At 48.4% G+C, this 18,757-nt stretch overlaps 1 protein-coding gene and 1 long non-coding RNA gene across 2 annotated transcripts in view; one reads left to right on the top strand and one right to left on the bottom strand.

Annotated features, from left to right (window-relative positions):
* Nucleotides 1-18,757, top strand: part of LOC134294606 (uncharacterized) — a 122,849-nt gene that overhangs the window by 4,730 nt on the left and 99,362 nt on the right. The window lies entirely within an intron of this gene.
* LOC134294580 (zinc finger protein 658B-like) lies at nucleotides 5,381-16,112 on the bottom strand. Its single transcript, XM_062966135.1, has 2 exons — nucleotides 15,973-16,112; nucleotides 5,381-10,221 (listed from the first exon to the last, which is right to left on the bottom strand). Exon 2 carries the CDS (start codon nucleotides 9,741-9,743, stop codon nucleotides 8,223-8,225), a length of 1,521 nt encoding a protein of 506 aa, XP_062822205.1. The 5' UTR covers nucleotides 9,744-10,221; nucleotides 15,973-16,112; the 3' UTR covers nucleotides 5,381-8,222.

Raw genomic sequence — 18,757 nt, 5'->3', positions numbered from 1 at the left:
GACGGGGACGATAGGGCTTCTCCGTCCCAGCCCCAAACTACGGCCCGGGGGCCACTTGTGCCCCATCGAAGCCATTCATCCGGCCCCTGCGGCAGCCGCTCCCTCCTCCTCCGCCTTCCAAAGCTTGGCTTGTTTAGAATGGCACTTTAATTATGATTTAATTCATTATGAATTATTAAGAGGTGCTTTGCTAGTGCTTTTGGTGCACAAAGGCAGAAGGGGGTTGGACTAAATAGCACAAGTGGTCTCTTCCAACCTTCTTTGTTGTTGTTGTTATTATTATTATTGACACAAAGACACACTATAACACAGCCAATGAGATCTATATGCTGGATTTCGAATCACAAAATCACAAGTCGAACACTTCCCAAGTGCCTAGGACTGTGTGATGTGTTACTATTATTGTTGTTGCTGTTATTTGGAGCCCTTGGTGGTGCAGTGGGTTAAAGCCTTGTGACTTGAAGGTTGGGTTGCTGACCTGAAGACTGCCAGGTTCGAATCCAATCCGGGGAGAGTGCGGATGAGCTCTCTCAGTCAGCTCCAGCTCCATGCGGGGACGTGAGAGAAGCCTCCCACAAGGATGGTTAAAACATCAAAACATCCGTGAAATGTCCCCTGGGCAACGTCCTTGCAGACAGCCAATTCTCTCACACCAGAAGTGACTTGCAGTTTCTCAAGTCGCTCCTGACACACACAAAAACCATTATTATTATTATTATTATTATTATTATTATTATTATTATTATTATTATTATTATTATTATTAACAACATTGAGGCTGGGTGGCCATCTGTCAGGGTGCTTTGTTTGTGCTTTTGGTGCACAAAGGCAGAAGGGGGTTGGACTAAACGGCCCAAAGGGTCTCTTCCAACCCTCTTTATTATTTTATTATGATTATGATGATGATTAACATTGAGGCTGTATTTGTTCCCATTTTGTTTTTTTTACTTCGAAATAAGACATGTGAAGTGTGCACAGGAATTTGTTCATAGTTTTTTTAAAACCTATAGTCCGGCCGTCCAACAGTCTGAGGGGCCGTGAACTGGCCCTCTGTTTGGAAGGTTTGGGGACCCCTGGTCTATGTGTTGTATGTGTAATGGCACTGGATGTTTGCCACGTATACGTGTGCATTGAGATCCGCCCCGAATCCCCTTCGGGGTTGGAAAGCGTTGGAGACGGGCCCGGAGGGGAAGTCAAGGAGAGAATCCCAAGAGAGCCAGAAAACAAGCCTTTTATTGTGATCACAGCGGATGAGAAGGCAAACAGCCGTAGGCACCCCCTTCAGTGGGTCTTTAGTGGGTCCGTACCATGCAAATGGCCGTCGCAACATGTGCGCAGTTAACAAAGAATCTATATCTTGGCTTATCTAAAATTGACCAATGCCTGAGGGTCTTCCTCACCTTCCACACCCATTTGGCACAAGTGATACCAGTGACCTAACTTGTTTACTCTGAGCTTTCTTCTCTCCTTGGAACTTCCTGGAGAAAGGCAGCAGCTCACAGGGAGAGGCAAAGCCACCGAGGCAAAAGATTACTATTTTCTGGCTTAGGGCCCCTTCAAAAGAATGGAGTAATATAAATACTGTAAATAAATAAACAAAACCCGTAGGAGCCTAGTGCCTCGATCCAGAGAAGTCATGCCCCCCCTCTTCTTCACTTCACTTCACTTTATATCTTAATTAGTCGCTCTCCACCAGAGTGCTCCGAGTGACTTACAATTTAAAATATCATTCCACACATCTCAGAGCCTCCTCCACTGCTCAGCTTATAACATCTAGAGGCCTCCTCCATCTCAGAGCCTCCTCCACTGCTCAGCTTATAACATCTAGAGGCCTCCTCCATCTCAGAGCCTCCTCCACTGCTCAGCTTATAACATCTAGAGGCCTCCTCCATCTCAGAGCCTCCTCCACTGCTCAGCTTATAACATCTAGAGGCCTCCTCCATCTCAGGGCCACCTCCACTGCTCAGCTTATAACATCTAGAGGCCTCCTCCATCTCAGAGCCTCCTCCACTGCTCAGTTTATAACATCTAGAGGCCTCCTCCATCTCAGAGCCTCCTCCACTGCTCAGTTTATAACATCTAGTGGCCTCCTCCATCTCAGAGCCTCCTCCACTGTTCAGCTTATAACATCTAGTGGCCTCCTCCATCTCAGAGCCTCCTCCACTGCTCAGCTTATAACATTTAGTGGCCTCCTCCATCTCAGAGCCTCCTCCACTGTTCAGCTTATAACATCTAGTGGCCTCCTCCATCTCAGAGCCTCCTCCACTGTTCAGCTTATAACATTTAGTGGCCTCCTCCATCTCAGAGCCTCCTCCACTGTTCAGCTTATAACATCTAGTGGCCTCCTCCATCTCAGAGCCTCCTCCACTGCTCAGCTTATAACATTTAGTGGCCTCCTCCATCTCAGAGCCTCCTCCACTGTTCAGCTTATAACATCTAGTGGCCTCCTCCATCTCAGAGCCTCCTCCACTGTTCAGCTTATAACATTTAGTGGCCTCCTCCATCTCAGAGCCTCCTCCACTGTTCAGCTTATAACATCTAGTGGCCTCCTCCATCTCAGAGCCTCCTCCACTGCTCAGCTTATAACATCTAGAGGCCTCCTCCATCTCAGAGCCTCCTCCACTGCTCAGTTTATAACATCTAGAGGCCTCCTCCATCTCAGAGCCTCCTCCACTGTTCAGCTTATAACATCTAGTGGCCTCCTCCATCTCAGAGCCTCCTCCACTGCTCAGCTTATAACATCTAGAGGCCTCCTCCATCTCAGGGCCACCTCCACTGCTCAGCTTATAACATCTAGAGGCCTCCTCCATCTCAGAGCCTCCTCCACTGCTCAGCTTATAACATCTAGAGGCCTCCTCCATCTCAGGGCCACCTCCACTGCTCAGCTTATAACATCTAGTGGCCTCCTCCATCTCAGAGCCTCCTCCACTGCTCAGCTTATAACATCTAGAGGCCTCCTCCATCTCAGGGCCACCTCCACTGCTCAGCTTATAACATCTAGAGGCCTCCTCCATCTCAGAGCCTCCTCCACTGCTCAGCTTATAACATCTAGAGGCCTCCTCCATCTCAGAGCCTCCTCCACTGCTCAGCTTATAACATCTAGAGGCCTCCTCCATCTCAGAGCCTCCTCCACTGCTCAGCTTATAACATCTAGAGGCCTCCTCCATCTCAGAGCCTCCTCCACTGTTCAGCTTATAACATCTAGAGGCCTCCTCCATCTCAGAGCCTCCTCCACTGTTCAGCTTATAACATCTAGAGGCCTCCTCCATCTCAGAGCCTCCTCCACTGTTCAGCTTATAACATTTAGTGGCCTCCTCCATCTCAGAGCCTCCTCCACTGCTCAGCTTATAACATCTAGTGGCCTCCTCCATCTCAGAGCCTCCTCCACTGCTCAGCTTATAACATTTAGTGGCCTCCTCCATCTCAGAGCCTCCTCCACTGCTCAGCTTATAACATCTAGAGGCCTCCTCCATCTCAGAGCCTCCTCCACTGCTCAGCTTATAACATCTAGTGACCTCCTCCATCTCAGAGCCTCCTCCACTGCTCAGCTTATAACATTTAGTGGCCTCCTCCATCTCAGAGCCTCCTCCACTGCTCAGCTTATAACATTTAGTGGCCTCCTCCATCTCAGAGCCTCCTCCACTGCTCAGCTTATAACATCTAGTGGCCTCCTCCATCTCAGTGCCTCCTCCACTGCTCAGCTTATAACATCTAGTGGCCTCCTCCATCTCAGAGCCTCCTCCACTGCTCAGCTTATAACATTTAGTGGCCTCCTCCATCTCAGAGCCTCCTCCACTGCTCAGCTTATAATATCTAGTGGCCTCCTCCATCTCAGAGCCTCCTCCACTGCTCAGCTTATAACATCTAGAGGCCTCCTCCATCTCAGAGCTTATAACACCTAGAGGCCTCCTCCATCTCAGAGCTTATAACACCTAGAGGCCTCCTCCATCTCAGAGCTTATAACATCTAGTGGCCTCCTCCATCTCAGAGCCTCCTCCACTGCTCAGCTTATAACATCTAGGGGTCTCCTCCATCTCAGAGCCTTCTCCACTGCTCAGCTTATAACATCTAGTGGCCTCCTCCATCTCAGAGCCTCCTCCACTGCTCAGCTTATAACATCTAGAGGCCTCCTCCATCTCAGAGCTTATAACACCTAGAGGCCTCCTTCATCACAGAGCCTTCTCCATCCAGAGGCCTCCTCCATCGCCCGGCTTGCTCTATTTAAAGGCCTCCACCATTGATGGGTGTCCACCTTTTCTGAACCTACACCATGTCTGAGTCTCCACCAACTCCCACTGGAGCATCGAAGCACATCAACATACATGGGAGTCACTCTAGACCGTGCCCTGACTTACAAGAAGCACTGCTTGAATATCAAGCAAAAAGTGGTGCTGGAAAGAATATCATATGAAAGCTGACTGACACAACCTGGGGATCACAACGAGACACAGTGAAGACCTCGGCCCTTGCACTCTGCTACTCTGCTCCTGAATACGCGTGCCCAGTGTGGAACACATCTCACCATACTAAAACAGGGGATGTGGCCCTTGGTGAGACATGCCGCATTATCACAGGATATCTACCCCGACACCACTGGAGAAGTTATACTGTTTAGCCGGTACAGCACCACTTGACATCTGTCGGGAAGTAGCAGCCAGCAATGAAAGGACCGAGGCAGTGACATCTCTGGCCCATCCTCTGTTTGGATATCAGTCAGTACGCCAACACTTTAAATCAAGAAAGAGCTTTCTAAAATCTACAGAGATTCTCACAGGAACACCTCAGCAAGCGAGAATCCAAAAGTGGCAGGGCAGAACCCATAACCTCAGTCCATGGCTGATACCAGATGAGGGACTCCCTCCTGGGCACGTAGAAGACGCTGAACAGATTGCGTTCTGGCACCACGAGATCCAGAGCTGATCTTAAGAAATGGGGCTAGGAAGTGGAGTCCGCGACATGCGAGTGTGGAGAAGAGCCAACCACAGACCCCTTACTACAATGCAGCCACAAGCACATTGGGGGGTGCAAGGCTCACTTCCAAAAAAGGCACAAGAGTGGCTTCTCAAACAGGCAGGGGGGAAATCTCTCTTTCAAGATCCCAACCACTGCCACCATTAAATGTGGGACACCCTGCCCACAGCTCTTTCCATTTAGGCCAAGGGAATCTTCCTCTTAATATCCCACGCCTTTTCAAGATGGGATCTCTCAAATCCCACTATGGCAGGGGGCCATCCTTCTTTCAGGATCCCAGCCACTGCCAGCTAGAAACCCTTGAGTCTGTGCTGTGCGTGTATGAGAGGATGTGACACGGAGGGGAAGGATGAGAGACAAATCTTCCGCTGACTCTAAGTAGAGCAATTCACCACTCAGGAACACTGTCTTTATTACAAACAAAGAATTATTTATTGATGGTTTCTTTAGTCCAAAAAGCGTAACTGGTTGCAAAGGTTTACTTCTTCCGTTTCATTTGTACATAATATAGATAATATCTTTCATTCTGTAACATCAACCACTTGACTGGAACTTTGTCTCAACAGTATTCCTTTTCCTCAGCTCTATCTCACTGGAAACTTAAACCTAACTGACTTCAGACATCTTCTTTCAAGCTCACCGGCTAGAGAACTTCACTAACTCACTCTTTTTAAAACATTCCCTCCTTTTTCATCCAGCTAGCTCCGCCCCTTTCGTGCCAGCTTCGAAATAGTTGCATTTCTACGTTACCATGGTGACACATAGCCAATCAGCAGTAGCCAACTCCTGCCCACCTTGACCACTGAATCAACATTACATAACATAGACAAAAATCCCCAATAAAATAGGGCTTTCCGTTACAGGGGACCTTCTCACAGCGACACCAGAGGCACTCCAAGCGGCCAGCTTCTAGTCAAAGGAAATCTAGTATCATGCCAAGTTTTAACTTTGTGTTATTTTATTTTTTTCGTGTCAGGAGCAACTTGAGTCGCTTCTGGGGAGAGTGCGGATGAGCTCCCTCTATCAGCCCCAGCGCCATGCGGGGAAATGAGAGAAGCCTCCCACAAGGATGGTGAAACGTCAAAACATCCGGGCAACGTCCCCTGGGCAATGTCCTTGCAGACGGCCAATTCTCTCACTCCAGAAGCAACTCAGTTTGCTCCTAACACGAAAAAACAAAAACTTTGTGTTATTAAAATACATTATAAGAGTACTCTCAATTAGTTTCTGACATGATAGATCAAATAAAATCACTGGGCTTCCACCGTTACTGAGGCTCAACCAACTCAGATGCTCCACCATCCTGTGCTTTCCAAATTTTATCTTCTATTTTTAAAGGTAATTAACTTAAAATCTGCCTGAACCAAATCTTCTAACCTTCCCATTTGTGTGAACATGTTTGTACAATTTCCCAGCAAAGCGACCAGACGTGGTCTCTGAAAGCCTCATTCATCTAAAAGAACTCACTCTTCCCTGAACACTCGGCATCAAAAGAACAGGAACCCTTTGGGTTCAGAACAAAACAAGCTGACGACCAAACTTGGAACACAGAACGTGGGAGTTGTAGTTCACCCTTCATCCAGAGAGCATTCTGAAGCCCACCAATGACGGATGTGGACCAAACTTAGCACACACAACCCTGATGACCAACAGAACACACTGGAAGGGTTTGCGGGATAGACAAGGCAGTGAAAAAGAATCGATGGTGATCAAAGCGGTGAATACATGTTGTATAAAGCATAATAGGAATAATAATGTCTGAATCAAGACAATTGAATCCAAACCCATGTCATCAACACAGAGGAAGGAAATGATGTTCAAAGGCGCCCTAGATTAAACATTAAACCCCATTTTGGGCTAAAACCAGGTCTACCCACCCCTCCAGTTTCAGCCGTTTTGACCCTTATAAATCCCCTTCTTTTTTGCAAATAAAAAATAAAAAAGAGATTAAAAGCAAGAATACAAAAAGGCAGAAATTGTATATAATGTTTCAACTACATGAAACTAACTACTAACTACATGAGATACAAACTAAATCAGAAACACACACATTAACGAAACATAGACACACAACTGAACTAACAAACAGACAGGGATACATGCCTAAAAGCCACATTCTATCTGTTAATTTTTATCTCTCATTATTCTACTCCCTTTAGATAATATAATATAACCACACTTCTATTTCCGATTAACACTCTTCCAATGAATAAATATTACAACTGACATCTGCCCATCTTGTTTTGGCTAATTTGCAGGTCTTCATAAGCCATTCTTTTTTGCTTTGGAATAAAACATTCCTTCCATCCCTGTGTGGTATTTCCTCACTTACCGCGGGGATTACGATCCGCAAAGTAGGAACAATATTTTAATTTTAATATTTATACAGTAGATTATTTTATTTCCCCCATTGCTGCTGCTTCTCCTCCTCCTCAGGGCTGCCCCCTTCTGGCTCTCGTTGCCTCTGCCAGGGAAAGAACAACGCTCTGTGAGGGAGCGAAGGAGGGAGGGCGGCAGTGGTGGCAGAAGGGCCTGGAAGAGGCGGCCACACTCCTCTCCTGCCACCGCTCCAGACGGCCATGCCGCGAGACTTGGAGGACTCGGAAGAGGAGGGGACTTGTCCTCTTCCTCCTCCTCCTCCTCCTCTCCTTCGAGAGTCAGGCTGCCGAGGGAGAAGAGGAAGAGGATCGCTAGGAACAAGCAGCGGGGCACCCTCCAAGCCTGGCTCGTCCCTCAGCCGCGTGCCCTCCCTCCCTCCCTCCCTCACTCATGGAGCGACGTTCTTTCAGCCACATGGCAAGGCCAAAGCAAGGAGGCAGCCCTGAGGAGGAGAAGCAGCAGCAGAGGGCTAAATAAATAAATAAATTTCCTGCGAAACAGGGAGTCCGCAATAAGCAAACCACAAAGTAGCGGGGTAACACTGTATAGTCAATTCATATTTTAGTATCTCACAGTAACTATCCATGTTGTCATTCAAAATTGATCATCCAACATTCTCAACATATAAAACTATAGTTTCCTATAATCTTAATTACTTCCAGAATGGAAGGCATTTTAGTTCGATCTTTCTACAAAACATCACATGTGATGAAATGTCACAACTCTGAGCTTGCATTTCCAAAATTTGCAAGTCTTGCTTTTGACACTCTGGTGTCAATTAACAACATTCTCTCCAGGGTGAACTCTATGATGTCTATGTATAATGTTATTCCGTGAAAAGCTCTGTCCACACACCATGCATTTCTACGGTTTCACCCCATGTGAGTCCTATGATGTGAACGTAGACCTGAACTACGAGCGAAGCTCTGTCCACACTCCAGGCATTTATAGGGTTTCTCCCCTGTGTGGGTCCTTTGATGTGAACTTAGGTTTCCACTTTGAGCGAAGCTCTGTCCACACTCCAGGCATTTATAGGGTTTCTCCCCAGTGTGAGTCCTTTGATGTGAACGTAACTCTGAATTGTGAGTGAAGCTCAGTCCACACTCCAGGCATCTAAAGGGTTTCTCCCCAGTGTGAGTTCTTTGATGTGAATGTAAAGTTGCAATCTGAGCGAAGGTCTGTTCACATTCCAGGCATTTATAGGTTTTCTCCCCAGTGTGAGTTCTTTGATGTGAATGTAAAGTTGCAATCTGAGCGAAGCTCTGTCCACACTCCAGGCATTCATAGGGTTTCTCCCCAGTGTGAGTCCTTTGATGGGAACGTAAGTTTCCCTTCTGTGTAAAGCTCTGTCCACACTCCAAGCAGTTATAGGGTTTCTCCCCTGTGTGAGTCCTTTGATGTGAAACTAGATTTCCCCTACGAGCGAAGCTCTGTCCACACTCCAAGCATTTATAGGGTTTCTCCCCAGTGTGAGTCCTTTGATGTCTACGTAGAGTTGAACAATCACTGAAGCTCTGTCCACACTCCAGGCAATTATAGGGTTTCTCCCCAGCGTGATTCCTTTGATGTTTACGTAGAGTTGAACAATAACTGAAGCTCTGTCCACACTCCAGGCAATTATAGGGTTTCTCCCCAGTGTGAGTCCTTTGATGTCTACGTAGAGTTGAACAATCACTGAAGCTCTGTCCACACTCCAAGCATTCATAGGGCTTCTCCCCAGTGTGAGTCCTTTGATGTAAACGTAGCCCTGAACTATGAGCAAAGCTCTTTCCACACTCCAGACAGTTATTGGGTTTCTCCCTAGTGTGAGTCCTATGATGTGAACGTAGACCTGAACTACGAGCAAAGCTCTGTCCACACTCCAGGCATTTATAGGGCTTCTCCCCTGTGTGGGTCCTTTGATGTGAACTTAGGTTTCCACTTTGAGCGAAGCTCTGTCCACACTCCAGGCATTTATAGGGTTTCTCCCCAGTGTGAGTCCTTTGATGTGAACGTAAGTCTGAACTGTGAGTGCAGCTCTGTCCACACTCCAGGCATTTAAAGGGTTTCTCCCCAGTGTGAGTTCTTTGATGTGAATGTAAAGTTGAAATCTGAGCGAAGGTCTGTTCACATTCCAGGCATTTATAGGGTTTCTCCCCAGTGTGAGTCCTTTGATGGGAACGTAGTCCTGAACTATGAGCAAAGCTCTGTCCACACTCCAGGCAGTTATAGGGTTTCTCCCCAGTGTGAGTCCTTTGATGGGAACGTAGGCCTGAACTATCAGCGAAGCTCTGTCCACACTCCAGGCAGTTATAGGGTTTCTCCCCAGTGTGAATCCTTTGATGTGCCTTCAGCTTTCCATTCTGACTAAAGCTCTTTCCACAATCGATACATTTATATGCTTTCTCCTCCATGTCAGCAGTGCTATGTATATTTAATTCCAATAAGAACACTTGATTCTTGTTTTTCCCTTTCTGATTACTCACAGGAGTGGGTTCAAATTACAGGAAAGTAGATTCCATCTGAACATTAAGAACTTCCTGACTGTTAGAGCTGTTCAGCGGTGGAACTCTCTGCCTCAAAATGTAGTGTAGGCTCCTTTGGAATCCTTTAAACAGAGGCTAGATGCTCATCTGTCAGGGGTACTTTGCGCTTTTCCTGCACGGCAGAGGCCTGGACTGGGTGCCTCATGCAGTCTCTTCCGACTCTATGGTTCTACTCTATAATCTGAAGTGAATGTAGGAATTCAGCAAGATCAGACCCTTGAGAGGAATCCTTTTTCCTAGAGGACTGGTTTCCTTACTACACTTTGGTTTCCAAATTCCTTAATATCGACTAGAAGCTGGTTCGTTTCCCATCACGGCAGGGGTGGCTCCAGAGAACTCTCACGTCCTGGTCAAGAAAGAAGAAGCAAAAGGTTAGACATGAAGCCGCATACCTCTGGCTCAAGGCAAACAAAGCGAAAAAGGAAAGAAGAAAGGAAAGATGGAAGGGAGGAAACACAGAAGGAGGGGATAAGAGAAGGAAGGAATCATAGAAGGAGAGAACTGAACCCTTTTCCAATATTGGAGGGCCACACCCATTTCATTGGGTCAAACTCAAACATGGTTAAAGGAACAGAAGGCAGGCAGGCAGGTAGAATCCCGTCCAACATTCAAGGGTGTAACATATTCTGGATCATGGGTTTCCGTGAATTACCAGCATTGTGCTAAATGCTGAAAGGAACAAGGATTTCTTTATTGGTTGTGCCGTTATCTCCCCTGCCACAGGGACTCCCTACTCTGCTTCCTCAGCATCTCAAAGGGTCACTCCGGCCACATTTCCCAAATGAATCTTCCAAGCTAACAAGGACCTGCATTCCTAACTGGCTAATTCAAAGCCACGTTGAGATTGACAAGGAGGAGGAGCCGGGTGCTTCTCCCTCAGCGCATCCGCCAGTGGTGAAGCATGAGCTTGCCCTCCCTCAACTGCAGCCTTGTTTCCTCAAGGAAGCTTCTGGCCCTCCCACCCCTGTGATCCCGGCCAGAAGGAGAAGGAGGAGGAGGCAGAGAAGAGAGAGGAGGGAACAGGGCAGCCTGAGAGGGAGGGAGGGAGGGAGGGAGGGAGGGAGGGAGGGAGGGAAGGAAGGAAGGAAGAGAAAAGGGGTTTCCATGCGGAAAGACCTTTGAACCCTTTGAACCCTCTCCTGCCCAGCCCACACATTCCTGGGACTAGCGCCCACCCTGCCCACTTTTTGTAAAGACCTAAAATCATGTTTGTTTCAATGTGCCTTTGATTGATTCAGTTCACTAAATGACTGGATCTCTCTAGCCATAACTTAATTCTCGGCCCTTGCACTTTACTATTGTCCCTGCCCTGGATTTGTACTGTACTAATCTGATTGGCCCTTCCAGCCTTAACTTATCATCTGCTTTGCCATCAGCCCTGCCCTCTTAGCTGTATTGCACAGGCCTTTCCCTTGCCCCAGCTCGGAGTTTCAGGGCCAGAAAAGTAGATGGAGGAGGCAAAAGAATGGTTTGCCCCAAGGCAGCATTCTTGCACCGACCTTATTTCACATCTTCATGAACGATCAGCCACTACCACCACTCACAAAGAGTGCTGATGACCTCCAGCTACTACAAAGAGAACCACCTGAAGCCTAACCACCTGAAGCTTTCCACCTACGTAACCGTGAAGCCAACAGGATACTGAAAGAACTCGAACACTGTTTCCATCCTAAATATCTTGGTGACACCTCAGATCGAACACTAACATATAGGAAACACTGCATGAACACCAAGCGCAAAGTAGCTGCACGCAACAACATCATGTGGAAAAGTAAGTACTGTCAGTGCATGGGGTGCAGACCCACAAGTAATAAGAACATCAGCCCTGGCCTTGTCTTTCTCAACTGCTGAGTGAGCCTGTCCTGTCTGGAACAAGTCTGCCCATGCGAAGCAGGTGGACAAAGCACTGAACGAAACATGCAGAATCATCACAGGATGCCTTAAACCAGGGGTCCTCAAACTTTTTAAGTGGAGGGCCAGTTCATGGTCCCTCAGATTGTTGAGGGGCCGAATTATCATTTGGAGAAAAAAAAACAAATTCCTAAGCACACTGAACATATCTTATTTGTAGTGCAAACCCCACCTATCAACATTTATTTATTTATTTGCTACATTTATACCCCCACCCTCTCTCAACTCAAAGGAGACTCAGAGTGGCTTACAAGTTGTATGTACATACAATATATTATTATTATTTTTTGTGTCAGGAGCAACCGGAGTTGCTTCTGGAGTGAGAGAATTGGCCATCTGCAAGGACGTTGCCCAGGGGACGCCCGGATGTTTTTGATGTTTTTACCATCCTTGTGGGAGGCTTCTCTCATGTCCCCGTATGGAGCTAGAGCTGAAAGAGGGAGCTCATCCACACTCTCCCCGGGTGGGATTCGAACCTGGCAGCCTTCAGGTCAGCAACCCAACCTTCAAGTCACGAGGCTTTTATCCCCTAGGCCACCGGAGGCTCCTATATATTATATTATTAGCATAGTACAATATTAGCATTATATATGAATATATTGTACTATACCAATATACCATAATATTATTAGTAATATTACATTTAATATATAATATATAATTAATATTATTATATTATACAATATTATTATATTGTATTATTATTATTATTAGCCACCCTGAGTCCCCTATTGGGTGAGAAGGGCGGGGGTAGAAATACTGTAATAAATAAATAAATATTATATTGGATTACATTATAACATTATTATCAAGATTATATGTATGCACAATATATTATATTATTACCATAGCACAATATTAGTAAATGAAAGAACAATACAATATTTAAAAATAAAAACAGTTTTAACCAACATACTGAAAACCTTTCAGGATTTCAATAGGAGGTTTGCCTGCTTCTGGGCAAAGTTAAGTAGGATTGTTGTTGTTGTGTGCCTTCAAGTCATTTCAGACTTTGGGCGACCCTAAGTCTAAAACTGAGGGCAGGGGCCGGGTAAATGGCCTTGGAGGGGCGCATCCGGCCCCCGGGCCTTAGTTTGGGGACCCCTGCAGTAGAGTCTCACTTATCCAAGCTAAACGGGCCGGCAGAACGTTGGATAAGCAAATATGTTGGATAATAAGGAGGGATTAAGGAAAAGCCTATTAAACATCAAATTAGGTTATGATTTTTCAAATGAAGCACCAAAACATCCCGTTATACAACAAACTTGACAGAAAAAGTAGTTCAATACGAAATAATGCTATGTAGTAATTACTGTACAGTAGAGTCTTGCTTATCCAATGTTCTGGATTATCCAACACATTTTTGTAGTCAATGTTTTCAATACATCATGATATTTTGGTGCTAAATTCCTAAATACAGTAATTACAACATAACATGACTGCCCAGAGGACACCCGAGGGGGGTCGGGGAGGAGGGGGGAGGGACCGGGTTGTGGTGCAGATGGTTAAGAGCCAGACGCAAGAGATCCCTGCTGAGCGAAAGAAAGAAAGGCCGAGGGTTCGAAGCCCATGTCGGATCCACCTCCCTTGTCCTTGACCATCATCCAGAGAGCACTGTCGACCCAACCAAGGATGGATCCGGATCAAACGTGTCGCTGATGATGGGACTTGCAGTACCTTCACTGACACTGTGACCCACACTGAGAATGGACTGATGCCAGACTTGGCCCAGAGAAGCCCCTTGACCAACAGAAGATACGCAGGGGTCACTGGGAATGGGCCTTGGTTCTGGGAGTTATAGTTCACCCACATTCAGAGAAACTGTGACCCCCATGGACAATGGACTGGGACCAGACTTGGCCCAGAGAAGCCCCTTGACCAACAGAAGACACTGCAGGGGTCACTGGGAATGGGCCTTGGTTCTGGGAGTTGTAGTTCGCCCACATTCAGAGAAACTGTGACCCCCATGGACAATGGACTGGGACCAGACTTGGCCCAGAGAAGCCCCTTGACCAACAGAAGACACGGCAGGGGTCCCTGGGGATGGGCCTTGGTTCTGGGAGTTGTAGTTCACCCACATTCAGAGAAACTGTGACCCCCATGGACAATGGACTGGGACCAGACTTGGCCCAGAGAAGCCCCTTGACCAACAGAAGATACAGCAGGGGTCACTGGGAATGGGCCTTGGTTCTGGGAGTTGTAGTTCGCCCACATTCAGAGAAACTGTGACCCCCATGGACAATGGACTGGGACCAGACTTGGCCCAGAGAAGCCCCTTGACCAACAGAAGACACTGCAGGGGTCACTGGGAATGGGCCTTGGTTCTGGGAGTTGTAGTTCGCCCACATTCAGAGAAACTGTGACCCCCATGGACAATGGACTGGGACCAGACTTGGCCCAGAGAAGCCCCTTGACCAACAGAAGACACTGCAGGGGTCACTGGGAATGGGCCTTGGTTCTGGGAGTTGTAGTTCGCCCACATTCAGAGAAACTGTGACCCCCATGGACAATGGACTGGGACCAGACTTGGCCCAGAGAAGCCCCTTGACCAACAGAAGACACTGCAGGGGTCACTGGGAATGGGCCTTGGTTCTGTGAGTTATAGTTCACCCACATTCAGAGAAGCTGTGACCCCCATGGACAATGGACTGGGAGTAGACTTGGCCCAGAGAAGCCCCTTGACCAACAGAAGATACGGCAGGGGTCACTGGGAATGGGCCTTGGTTCTGGGAGTTATAGGTCACCGACATTCAGAGAAACTGTGACCCCCATGGACAATGGACTGGGACCAGACTTGGCCCAGAGAAGCCCCTTGACCAACAGAAGACACTGCAGGGGTCACTGGGAATGGGCCTTGGTTCTGGGAGTTATAGTTCACCCACATTCAGAGAAGCTGTGACCCCCATGGACAATGGACTGGGAGTAGACTTGGCCCAGAGAAGCCCCTTGACCAACAGAAGATACGGCAGGGGTCATTGGGAATGGGCCTTGGTTCTGGGAGTTATAGTTCACCGACATTCAGAGAAACTGTGACCCCCATGGACAATGGACTGGGACCAGACTTGGCCCAGAGAAGCCCCTTGACCAACAGAAGACACTGCAGGGGTCACTGGGAATGGGCCTTGGTTCTGGGAGTTATAGTTCACCCACATTCAGAGAAGCTGTGACCCCCATGGACAATGGACTGGGAGTAGACTTGGCCCAGAGAAGCCCCTTGACCAACAGAAGATACGGCAGGGGTCACTGGGAATGGGCCTTGGTTCTGGGAGTTATAGTTCACCGACATTCAGAGAAACTGTGACCCCCATGGACAATGGACTGGGACCAGACTTGGCCCAGAGAAGCCCCTTGACCAACAGAAGACACGGCAGGGGTCACTGGGAATGGGCCTTGGTTCTGGGAGTTATAGTTCACCGACATTCAGAGAAACTGTGACCCCCATGGACAATGGACTGGGACCAGACTTGGCCCAGAGAAGCCCCTTGACCAACAGAAGACACTGCAGGGGTCATTGGGAATGGGCCTTTGTTCTGGGAGTTATAGTTCACCGACATTCAGAGAAACTGTGACCCCCATGGACAATGGACTGGGACCAGACTTGGCCCAGAGAAGCCCCTTGACCAACAGAAGACACTGCAGGGGTCATTGGGAATGGGCCTTTGTTCTGGGAGTTATAGTTCACCGACATTCAGAGAAACTGTGACCCCCATGGACAATGGACTGGGACCAGACTTGGCCCAGAGAAGCCCCTTGACCGACAGAAGACACTGCAGGGGTCACTGGGAATGGGCCTTGGTTCTGTGAGTTATAGTTCACCCACATTCAGAGAAACTGTGACCCCCATGGACAATGGACTGGGACCAGACTTGGCCCAGAGAAGCCCCTTGACCAACAGAAGACACGGCAGGGGTCTTAAAATCCCATAAACAACAGCGCAGATGGACAATGTAAACACAACGGGATAAACAGATGAAGAGAAACCACTGGAGCAGGCCTTCAGGCCCGTGAGGCGCCCCGTGGAGACCCGTCTTGGGAGGAGGGCATCCTGGGAGTTGGAGTCCTCCCTCCCTCCGCCGGCCGAGGACGGGCCTTGCCGACAGTCCCGCCGCCAACCGGGCCCCTCCGCCTCCCCCCCGGGCACCCCAGGCGAGCCCCCCTCGCTCCCTCCCTCCCTCTCCCCACAGACCTCTCTCTCTCTCTCTCTCTCTCTCTCTGTCTCTCTCTCTCTCCGTCCTCTTCCTTCCCGCCTCAAAGACACAGACCAGGCCTCAGGCCAGGCCAGACGCCGCCATCTTCCTCCTCGTCTTCGCCTTTCCCCGCAGCCCGCCCCCGCCCCTCCCATTGGCTGAGCCCAGGACGCCCCGCCCACCGGAGGCCCCCATTGGCTGCGTGCCTCCTAACCCTCCTTTGATGGGCGGAGAGGGAGGAAGATGGCGGTGGCTGAGAGAGAAGGCGGCGCCGTGAGGGAGGGAGGGAGGGCCGTGTTCTCGGAGGGCGGGCGAGCGAGGGCTCCCAGGCCTTGGCCGGTCACCCCGGACCCCGCCAGGAAGGAGCTGCAAGGCCAAGAGCAAGCCAGGAGAGTCAAGACAAAGATCCACCCAGAGGAAAGGTGTTCTTACCAGACATCAAGGGAACCACTGACCGCATAGGCAAACTGATGAAGAAGCACAACCTACAAAATATCTACAGACCCACAAAGAAAATTTTGTATCTTATGCAGCAGTTTCCTGTGTAGTTGAAGCATTATATATACAGTAGAGTCTCGCATATCCAACCTCTGCTTATCCAACGTTCTGTATTATCCAACACAGTTTGCCTTTTAGTAGTCAATGTTTTTGTAGTCAATGTTTTCAATACATTGCGATGTTTTGGTGCTAAGTTCATAAATACAGCAATTACTACATAACGTTACTGTGTATTGAACTGCTTTTTTCTGTTGTAAAACATGATGTTTTTATCAATGAATTCTCTGAGTGCCTTTTTCTCTGGCTCTGACATTACACATAGTTTTGGTTTTGGTAATTTGGCGTTTGGGTCTATTTCAATCGCACAGTCAGTTTTCCTATGGGGGGGGGGCGGGTAATTGGTGACTCTCTCTTTCGCTGAAAACATCTGCAAAATCCTGATAAACTTTGGGGATGTTCTCCATTGGCACATCTTGTTCTCCATTGGCACATTAGCACCCGTTCCGGCTTTAATTCTCTTATGGGCCTCAGAGAGCTCTCAAAGTTGCAAGTCCCATCCCAGAATGTGTTTGCGGGCGTTCAAAACAGATCTTGGCCATTTCCCGATAGTTCCAGCCGTTAAGGACAGTTTTGTACTTCCCTGCTACTTGTAGATACTAATTCAGTTACTACTGACAATGTTGCGAAGTTTTGTGCATCCAGGGGATGACTGGTCCCAAAAGTGACCAATGTATCCAGTAATCATCTCTCTTGATTCTATAACTGGCTGATAGACCTCTGTGTTGTATGTTTTTGCCCTGTTTCCCTTTCCGATCCCCCCCCCATATTGTGCTTTTGTAACTTTATATTTTAAATGTACTAAATGTACCAAGTTTGTATGTAACTGTGACTTTTATTTCCTGTGCTGGTCTATGGCCGAAATAAATGATGTGATTTGAAATTTGGTGCAGATCCATTGTTGTTTGCATTCACGGTGCTCTCTGGATGCAGGTGAACTATAATTCCTATAAATCAAGGCGACTTCCCCCCAAAGCATTTGTGTTGGTCATTGGGTTCTGTGTGCTAAGTTAGGCTCAGGGCCATCCTTGGTGGGGTCCAGAGTGCCCTTTGGCTGCGGGTGAACTATAAATCCCAGTATCTACAACGGCTATAAATCAAGGGGAATTCCCCCACAAACCTCCCCAGTATTGTCCTTTGGTCATGAGGGTTCTGTGTGCCAATTGTGGTCCAGGTCCCTTGTCAGTGGGGGTCACAGTGCTGTGTCTTGATCCAGGGTGAACTACAACTTCCACCATGTGGAGTCAGTCCCCAATTGTGGACCTGTGTCTTCAGGGGGAGTGTAACCCCATCTAGTGCAGGCTGCAACCCTACAATCTGTTTGGCCTTCTCATTGGCCAGGATTTCCTGAATCTTGTCTGGATTCAGTTTCAGTTCATCCGCCCTCATCCAGACTGTCAGAGCTGCCAATCACCAGTTCAGGAACTGAGCAGCCTCCTGAGCAGGAGGAGGAAAGGAGGAGTGGAGGTGAACGTTGTTTGTGAACAGGTGACATTGAACTCCAGAACTCCGGATGATCTCTCCCAGCGGCTTCATGTAGATGTTCAACAACATGGGGACAAGACTGAACCCCACAGGACCCCACAAGAAAATGGCCGTGGGGCCGAGCAGGTGTCCCCCAGCAACGCCTTCTGAGAGCGACCTTCTAGGAAGGAAAACTGCCACCAAGCCCTATTCCCACGAGGCATCCCAGAAGGAGACCGTGGTCTACGGTATGGAAGGCCGATGAGAGGCCCAGGAGAACCACCGGGGACACCCTCCCCCCGTCCATTTCCCTGCTGAGATCATCTGCTGAGAAGACCAAGACTGATTCAGTTCCATGACCCGTCCTAAAGCCAGACTGTGCCCGGTCTAGACACTCAGAGTCTTCCAGGAACAACGGGAGTTCTGAGGCCACCACACGTTCCATGACTTTGCCCAAAAAGGGGAGATTGGCCCAAAGTTGACCAACTGAGTGGGGTCCAGGGGTGGTTTGTCAACAGTGGTTTCATTACAGCTTCGTTTAATCCGGCTGGACTCTTGCCTTCTTGTAAGGACGCCTTAACCACCACCACACAGAGTCCCCTTTGTCTCCACAAAGCAAAGCCAAAGGGGTCATCAGGCCGGAAAAAAGCCATGTCATCGAGACTGAATCCTCAGGACTCCAGGATGCCATGGTTGTGGGGCTGAGAAGGTGTCCCCCAACAGCACCCCCAGGAAGGACCGGAGCCACTGCTAAGCGGTGCCCCC

The sequence above is a fragment of the Anolis carolinensis genome, unplaced genomic scaffold (genome assembly GCF_035594765.1).
Source record: "Anolis carolinensis isolate JA03-04 unplaced genomic scaffold, rAnoCar3.1.pri scaffold_17, whole genome shotgun sequence".
Lineage (NCBI taxonomy): Eukaryota > Metazoa > Chordata > Lepidosauria > Squamata > Dactyloidae > Anolis > Anolis carolinensis.
Note: the sequence above shows the minus strand (reverse complement) of the source record. Positions and strands in the feature narration are given on the sequence as shown.

Coding starts and splice junctions, on each gene's coding strand:
- LOC134294580 (XM_062966135.1), bottom strand. CDS start 9,743: ATGGAGGAGAAAGCATATAAATGTATCGATTGTGGAAAGAGCTTTAGT.